Raw genomic sequence first — 8,992 nt, 5'->3', positions numbered from 1 at the left:
CCCGAGCGCACAAGTTTTTGTACACCGGGCCTCTAGTCTATAATAATAAAAGCATAATATGCTAATTAGACTGGACAGCCGAACCTCCTTCCAGACGACCTTCCAGACGAAGCTGGGGTTGCTAGGGCCAAAGCAAGCCACTGCAGCTGTGAGGGCTGAGCCCCTTGCACAAATTCCGTGCATTGGGCCTCTAGTTATTTAAATATTACTCTAAGAACATTAAGGCCTATTTTCTTTTCCATTTATTTATTTTTAAATGATGGTGCCTAAATAGATTTGCAAAATAAATTGTTTCTTAGATTCATTGGATATGTTCATTGTATTAATGGTCATGAAAACCATTTAAAATGGCTTTGGAAATAATCTGGAAAGATAAGTTTTCTGCTTTTTACCTCAGTGTGTTTACTTCCCATTAGCCAATTTAGTGTGATTTCTCACTTTGTATCTTAATTTGTAAAATAGGTAAAAAAATTCTTAAACTATAAGAGCATCATGTGATTAGAATTTATACTTGAAACATACAGTCTTCATTGACTGTTGAGAATTTCCTGTAATAATTATAAAATAAGACACTCATCTTTTTCTCCCAGGTTTGGGGAAAATTATACTAATAGTATGTTTTATCCAACTAAGAAAGCCCCTGCCTCCCCAGCTTTAGCTGTCCCCTTCCCGCTCTCTCCTCAGAATATGTAATGACAACTGGAAGTCAACTCTGTCATAACAGTCTTCAACCTCCATTGCCTCCATTAGCCTGTCTCCCTGTATTGTATACTTTGCTATCATCTTTCCATTTTGGGAGCATTCCATTTCTAAAGTAAGAGTGATGACATCTGAATGGAGGAAAACAATAAGAAGTAAAGAACCTGTAGTTATTCAGTCCAGAGACTTTAGAGGCAAAGAAACCTTGGTTTCAGTTCTCCTTTTGCCATTTCTGGTCCTTATGACCATACAGAACTTCCTGAATGTCCGTTTTCTCTTCTATAAAAGGTAAATAATATCAACTGTCTTACTGCATTATCAGGATTAAAAGGGAAATGTAAATAACTTAGCTGCTGCTACTGTTTTAACAACAACAATAATAATAATATTAGCTTTTCACACCGTAACTGTACCATTTGATAGTTTTTTCATATTCAGTGACAATTTTACCCCATTTAAATTCTGCTCCATCTTATGGAATTGCTCTACTGGCAAGATCTTTAACTCTGAGATTCCTTATCACAGCCCTGGGCTCCCTCCCCTCACTGTTGTCTTTTAAAATTTAATCCACCCTTTTTCCCTTACAGCCTCTTATCTCTTGATCAGGGGTCCTCAAACTACGGCCCGAGGGCCACATGCAAATACAAATATTGTATTTGTTCCCGTTTTGTTTTTTTACTTCAAAATAAGATATGTGCAGTGTGCATAGGAATTTGTTCGTAGTTTTTTTTTTAAACTATAGTCCGGCCCTCCAACGGTCTGAGGGACAGTGAACTGGCCCCCTGTTTAAAAAGTTTGAGGACCCCTGCTCTTGATCTTTCTTTTTAACCCTTTCCTTGGCCACATCTGCTTCTCCTCCTAGCCTTACCACCAGTCAGTTATCCTTTATAATAAAAGCATAGTATGCAAATTGTCCCCTCGACCAGGAATTCATCTGGGAGTTCAACCAGGGGGCTGGGCTGGCCAGGGGAAGGGAGGAAGTACCCGGCTGGCAGCTGCTAGAGACCTCACCAGTGCACAAATTTTGTGTACTGGGTCTCTAGTTAAAGCATATTGTCGCAAACACTGTGACATTCTCCTGCTGCCTGTTCATGTCTCCGAACTTAGCTGTTAGAATGCTGTAGAAAGTTGAGGGATGCTCATTGACTCCTCATGGGCCAGCTGACGGCAGTGGGGCTCATTCCTGCTTGAGTTCCTCACAGAAGCTATTTCACATCCCTCCCTACATTAGTCTCTTATTCTTCCTTTTCTTTCACTGTGGTCTCCTCATACCTTCTTCCTGTCCCCTGCTCTGCCTGTTAAACCTCTGTGTGTCTTCCTCGGTGCTCTTCTCTACAGCCTCAGTCTCCATTTGGTACTGCGCCTCTGTCTTCTGTAACTACTAGGTGTGTGTTGCTGGTCACACACACGCCCCAACCCGGCCTGGGATGGAGCTTGCAACTGAGGCACATGCCCTTGACCAGGAATTGAATGCACGACCCTGCAGTTCGCGGGCCAACACTCTAACCACTGAGAAACTGGCTAGGGCAAGAATATACACTTTGAAAAACGGGAAATAATTCGTTCATTAAACAAAACACTAAACATATTTTAAGTTTTTTCTTTTTTCTTTATGATACTTATCTGTAGATACATTTCATATCAATATAAAGGGTTTGCCTTTGTCTGCAACCTTTGATTATTGGGGGATCTCATTTTCAGCATGTCTGTGCCAACCAGTTTGCTCACTCTCTATCCCCAACGCCTGGCATATCATAGGTTTCCAACAAATATTTGCTGATCTTTAAGCCCATCTCAAACCCCAACTCCTCTGTGTAACTAACCTTTCTTGATTCCTCAGCCCATTCCCTTCCTCTCTCACTGGATGAGGTCTTATTTCACTGTCCCTGTGGCTCTGCTTTTATATCCTCTTCTGTATATGCCTCTGGAGTAGTTTCCTAGTGAACTGGCAATGTCTTCAGGGCAGGACATTGTTGCTGTCTCTAACCCCCACAGAAATAGCATAGTCATTTGTACATATCAGGCATCTGTGCATATTGAACTGAACATGTTTTATGTTCAAAATGTAGATCACTGATTAACCACTTCCTTAGGCATCAATTTCTTACCCTCAGTCCTTCATCTTATTAGTTTCTGTAATTAACTTTTGCCTACCATTCTTCAAACTAGCTCTTAGCCAAAGGAAAAAGCTGTCTAACCTTTTCAGTCTGATACCTACCTGTCCTCAGTCCACCTACGCCTTCCCTCTCAGGCTCTGTTGCTCAACCTTTCTGTGATTTTTTTTTTTATTTTCACCCCTTGAAATGTTTTTACCCCCCATTTCTTACTTCTCACTATAAAATGACTTTTTAGATGAATCCTATAGAAATGGAGAAATTAGACTTATTTTAGCATTAGAAGCATTAAAAAAAAATAAAAAACCACACCCATTTTGAGGTGTTTTCCTCTGCAGTGAAAAAGTCCTCTTGTTTGTGCCATTTTATCACCTAAGATAATCATCTCATCTATAGGACTAAGGATCCAACACGTGGGAAATGTAGTCACTTATTCTAATGTCTGAGCTTGCTGCTTTTTAAAAAATAGTATTCATCATAAAGAATAATTTGTGTTGAAAATTATTTCAAATGCTATATCAATTATAGATTTATAATTTAATAAAAATTATACATTTTTATAATGAGTTATATTTAAACTAAGAGGTTAAAATCTTTAGTATATAAAGCAAAGAAATTTCTTTTAAAAGAAATAATCTCCTTTATTTTTACATACATCTAGATTTCTATACTTCAGATTTGTTTAAAATGAGACACAAAGGCAATTATAATAATTATAACTTAAAAATAGCACTGATGATACTGATCATTGGGCAAATGTCATTTGTTTTTAAAGAAGTTTATGAAGTTTGAGCTTGATTTCAGAACCATGAATTTGATATATTTTTTTGCCTTTTCAATCATCATAAATAGGATCTAGAGAAAAACTGTTGCCACAGGAGTAAGACTTAGAAATAATTCTACATGCATTGTTTTGTAGTTTAACTCAGTATGTACTGGATGTGACCCCCCTTTCTCCCACTAAAAATACTAGAAAATTTTATTTAAATCTTTCATAGAAGCAAATTTGAAAAAAATATTTTTAGAAATAATTACAACTGTTACAAAGACAATAAAGAATTTTAATAACATGGCTTTATATAAATGGAATACTGGTTGTACCTCTCAAAGTAGAGTACTAATCATTTGATTTTAAAATTGAATGCCAGTTCAAATCAATATAGCTTGATTTGGTGGAGGGATAGATAGGTAAGGAGTATTTTTTTCAGTTTTGGGTTTTCTACTCTATAGAAAATGAAATTCAAGGAATAGAAGAGTAATAATAAACATTTTATAAAGTTAATTTTTCTTTCTCTTTGTTTCAGTGGTCCTAATAGAGGCCATTACATCGCAATAGTTAAGAGTCATGACTTTTGGTTGTTGTTTGATGACGATATTGTAGAAGTAAGTAATTTCTTAATTTTTTATTTTTCTCCAAAGTGTTATGTGTTTTACTCTTCACTTTTTTCTCCCAGCTTCTCATTCATATATGACAGGTTGAGTATTAGACAAATATCTAGGTCTTCAGATTGTAATCTAATTTCTGCTTTGTATTCCCTAACATCCAGTCCCAATGCTTGAATTGTCGGCTAACCTTTATGGTGTTTAGAATGTGATAAGGGATAGCTTTCAATGACAGAACTAGTTTTTAAAAAAACTTTAATTTAAAGAAGAAATGTATCTTGCCGGCTGGTGTTGCTCAGTGGTTGAGCAACGACCCATGAACAAGGAGGTCATGGTTAGATTCCTGGTTAGGGTACATGCCTGGGTTTCAGGGAGCATGCAGGGGGCAGTCAGTTGCTCATTCTCATCATTGATGTTTCTCTCTCCCTCTCTAAAGTCAATAAAAGCATATTTTTTAAAAAGAACTGTATTAAGCTATAATATACCTATAGCAAAGTGCACAAATCTTAAGCAACAACTATTAGTTGTTTCATATAGTTCAGGCCCATATCTACAAATAGAATTGATGGATTAAAGGGTAGTTGAATGTTCAGCTTTAGAAGATGATGCTAAACATTTTTCCAATGCATCTGTATAATTTTATATTTCCCCCAGCTATGTATGAGAGTTGTAGTTGCTCCATATTTTCACCAACACTTGATATTATCAGTCTTTTAAATTTACGCTGTTCTGGTTGTGTGGAGCTATTTTACAAATGAGAAAATGAAAGGTATGTTTCAAAGAAATGTGGAAGGTTTTACTGGATTAAAGCAGTTCAAGGAGCTTGTTTAAGTACTAATGTTTACATTTTGCCTCACAGAAAATAGATGCACAAGCTATTGAAGAATTCTACGGGTTGACATCAGATATCTCAAAGAACTCTGAGTCTGGTTACATCCTTTTCTATCAGTCTCGAGACTGAGGGGAACCGCGATGAAGAGACTTCTGCCTCATTTCTTCTCTGGTTATTATGGAAAGGATCAAGCACTAATTTTTCAAGAAAAGAGAAATGCAGGAAGCTCAGGGGGCAGTGGCACACTTTGCACACAATAAAGCAAAGACTATGGATTAACAAGCTCTTCCTATTATGGTAGTTGATTTATTTGCTCAGGTATCATGCTGTCTGTGCAGTTCCATTCAACAAGGAAGTGATATCAGAGATAGCAACTCCTCCTGTAAAGCAGCCTTCTGGTAATTGACACACACACGTTCTCTTTATTAATTGCATCAGTAATGATTTTAACTCCTTGGGGGTGCAGTAGAAAGAATAGGAATCTGTGCCAGGTTATGTTGATAATTTAAGGAGATGATAGAGAACACACTGTTTAAATTTGCCTGTGTTGAATGTGTACAGAAAGGATACTTGGTGGTCTTTTCAACCGTAAACCAGAAATACTTTTGGGCCCAACACTTGCAGTTGCCTTCCTGATATAAAAAACAAACAGGTTTTAGAATCCAGTGTCAGGAAGACAAATATGTTTTGCTTCTCTAAAGAAGCTTTTAATAATATACAGTATATGTATATGTAGGGAACAATTGGTCAAAAGTGGCTTTTTGTTTCCCCAAGGGGAAAGACTGGCTTTGTAATATAATTTTTTTCCTTATTTATTTTACTTAAAACTGCTAGAGTCTAAATATTGTATGAAGTGCCCATGATTCTGTCAGTAAATTTGAGCATATTTTTAATTTTTATTAGCTTTTGTCAGTTTAACTTGTCCTTTTGCTTGTTTCTGTTTTTAAGGTGAATTTTAAACTCTATTTAAATCAGTAAGATACTGTAAGAAAAATTGCAATGAGATGAGGTAAATATTCTTTTTCAGGAGGAACTGATATCTCTGGCTAAATATTTGTCTTTTGTTATAGTTTATAAGTCAGTTATTTTATTCAGTTTTAATTTCAGTAAAATAAGAAACTATAAAAAATTCCCTATAGTTGTTGGGATGATAAAAGACATTCTGGTGCAGTGGTGGTATACCAGTCTTTAGAATTCTTAAATACTCTAATGTTTCCAATTAAGGCCATGTTTGGAAGATTCATGTCATAGCAGTTACATTATTTTCCAGAGTCATTCTTTACCTTGGAAAGAAGGAATCATTCATCATAACCCCAGTAGCTAGCGGAAAAAACCTTTGAAAATTAACTTTTAATTAAGTAGACCAGGAATACACAAACATGTCCTTTTCTCCATCCACCTTTACAAATCTTACTGGGAGAGTGTTTGGAAATTAACTTTGTTAAGACTCCCTTCTGTTAGGAGTTTTAAAAAGTAATGTATGTAATTAAAATAAGTAAATTTTTGCAATTGACACTTTTTCATGCATCAGTAAGTTCTCTGACAGTGGCCAAATGTCACTTGTGAAAAGTATTTGAATATATATTCAAAATAATAGCAATCAAGCCTTGGATATTATTTATCAGAGTCTTTTCAGGCAGTAATTTTTTTAATTGCTGTAATTTTCTAAACTTATTTTATTAATACTATTGAATACAAAAAACAAAAAAGAATCCTTTTGTCTGCTGCTATTATTAACATTTATTATCTGTATCTTTTAGCTCAGGAAATGACTTCACCTATTCATTCCATGAACATATCTTTAACAGGGTCACTTAGTTAATTGGGTTGTTTACCAGATGTGCTGGGAGAAAATTATGAGGTATTTTGATAAATTACTTTTTAAGGTATAGTTTCTGAAGCCTTATCTTGGCTGGAATTGTTCTGTACAAATCACATAGCCTGGCTGATTTACCAGCATTGCACAGAGAATCACAACCGAGAATGTGGAGAAGGCCATAGCAGTGGAACTGGATACATTTTTTATTTTGAGGGCTTAAACCAAATTGTCTTGGATTTTAAAGTGGTGTTTCTGTGGTTTTCAGCACAGAGAAGGTGAGTAAAGTGAAGCTGGGTCAGTTTTTATGTGAGTCAGGCCACGGCATGTATAAGAAAGATAGATGAAGTCATTTGCATAAAGGTACAGCGTTGAAATACTTTGTTTGTTTTCACATTGTGCATTTTAAAAACAGTAAAAGCTAAGGTTAAATTTCATATTAAAGCAAATGATAGCATTCTTGTTGAGTTCCATGGTAGTCACACACTGTTCACATCTATACTGCATTTAATAGTACTGGTATGATTTGTCAGGGTAGGGACTGTGGGATGATGGTTCTCAATTTACTTTTTACTCTTAGTGCAGCTGCATCTAAGTAGAATGTTTGCAAGCTTATCAGAAACTCAACATACTTTAAAAACATATAGGGTTAGGGTTGGGGGGGAAATGCAGATATAGTAAGAAAAGTGACCCATATAGACAGCATTGTGAGGTTGTCTGTTGGTTGACTGTGGTTGAAATGAAGGGTAGGCTTCAGTTGTAAATGATGGCTGATTGCTGTCTATGTACATGATTGTTGGGAATGGCTGTTCCATATTTTGTATATTGGAATAAAATTTCTATAAATTATCATAACTAAAAGTAAATATTCTAAATTAAGTCTCACTTCGAAGTCATATGGCTTCTGTCTTGGCAACTTTATCTTTAGAAGATTACTTAAGACAGGAGCCATGCGACTTCCAGAAGGAAAAGAAAATGTGTAATATATGGATCTTGTTGTCTCTAACCATCAGTATAGGGTTTTTCTTTCCTTGATGGCAGTAGAAAGATCTCATTTTCATAACATACTTCTCTTGATACTTTCTTTACTTTTCATTAAAGATTCTCTCATGAGGTATTTAACTGGGAGCTGGGAGGCTAAGGCGCTCAGGTCCTGGCTCTTCAGTGAATTTAACTGTGTGACCTTGGACAAGTCACTTAACCTCTCTGTGCTTCAGTCTCCCTATCTTGTAAAATGGGAGTAATACCTACCTCACAGGGTTGTTGTGGGGATTAATTAGATAAAATGTCTGTAAAGCATCTAAGGTTCTTGAAGAAGGCGCTATACAAAATAATATCTATTAAAGTTGTTTTATTTGTGCTTGTGGGTTTTAAGTGTGTGTTTTTTTTCCTTTTTGCCTGAAGTGTATTTGCAAATTAGAAGTACACACTTTGGAAATTGTCTTATTGCTTTTGCTCAAAAGTTACTACTTTAGTTATCCAAAGAGAATTTCCCAGAACAGCATTCCATATTGCATTTTTCTTTATGGAGTAGCATTGTCTTTCCAAAAAGCCCAAGTTTAAAACATTTAAATTTAGAATCATAGAATCTTACAGCAAAGTACCTTCAAAGTCACTGTTCCTAGCACTCCGCTTCCCTTTCGGTGTAGTAATTGCTCCTGTAAAATCTGTGCTTTAGTACTTGAAGCCTGTTCCATTGTTGAGTAACTTTAATAGTTGTTTATGTCTCCATTATATGTAATCCATCCTTCATCATTCTTGGAAACCCTCCTCTAGAAGCACTTTTGTTTATCCATATGGCTGAAAAAGTGTTCTTAGAATAAACACAATAACAGGTGTACTAGACTGTCACTGGGGACCTAAGATTGCATTTTCTTTTCTCAGCATTTATATCACACCCTTCAAGTTTGAGTAAATGAAATTCTCTATATTCAAGTTTTCATGAACTGTTGAAAAGCCAAGGCTCCCCCTCCCTTTTTAAAAAATTCCCTTGTTACCTGGTACCTGTGCATGTATTTTAAAGCTTTTCCACTTCTTTTCACTTATTTATTTTTTATGATAACCTACTACCTTTTTTTTTAATCTTCAGAGCTGCTAAAGTAACAAACCATCATTGTCAAGTTGATAGTGCGATAGGCCCTGTGCTGG

At 35.8% G+C, this 8,992-nt stretch overlaps 1 protein-coding gene across 5 annotated transcripts in view; it reads left to right on the top strand.

Annotated features, from left to right (window-relative positions):
• The window catches only part of USP12 (ubiquitin specific peptidase 12), a 68,544-nt gene extending 60,340 nt beyond the window's left edge, over nt 1-8,204 (top strand). For 4 of the 5 annotated variants that reach the window (XM_014538645.1, XM_014538648.1, XM_014538647.1 and 1 more), the window contains 2 exons: nt 4,118-4,196; nt 5,056-5,321. In XM_014538645.1, the coding sequence (XP_014394131.1) occupies nt 4,118-4,196; nt 5,056-5,157 (181 nt within the window). In that variant the 3' untranslated portion in view covers nt 5,158-5,321. Of the gene's footprint in view, nt 1-4,117; nt 4,197-5,055 lie in introns of all 5 variants that reach the window. The other variant, XM_014538643.1, reaches the window with a different exon arrangement.
• Nucleotides 8,205-8,992: the final 788 nt, after the last annotated feature.

Source organism: Myotis brandtii, unplaced genomic scaffold, assembly GCF_000412655.1.
Source record: "Myotis brandtii unplaced genomic scaffold, ASM41265v1 scaffold1954, whole genome shotgun sequence".
Classification (NCBI taxonomy): Eukaryota; Metazoa; Chordata; class Mammalia; order Chiroptera; family Vespertilionidae; genus Myotis; species Myotis brandtii.
Note: the sequence above shows the minus strand (reverse complement) of the source record. Positions and strands in the feature narration are given on the sequence as shown.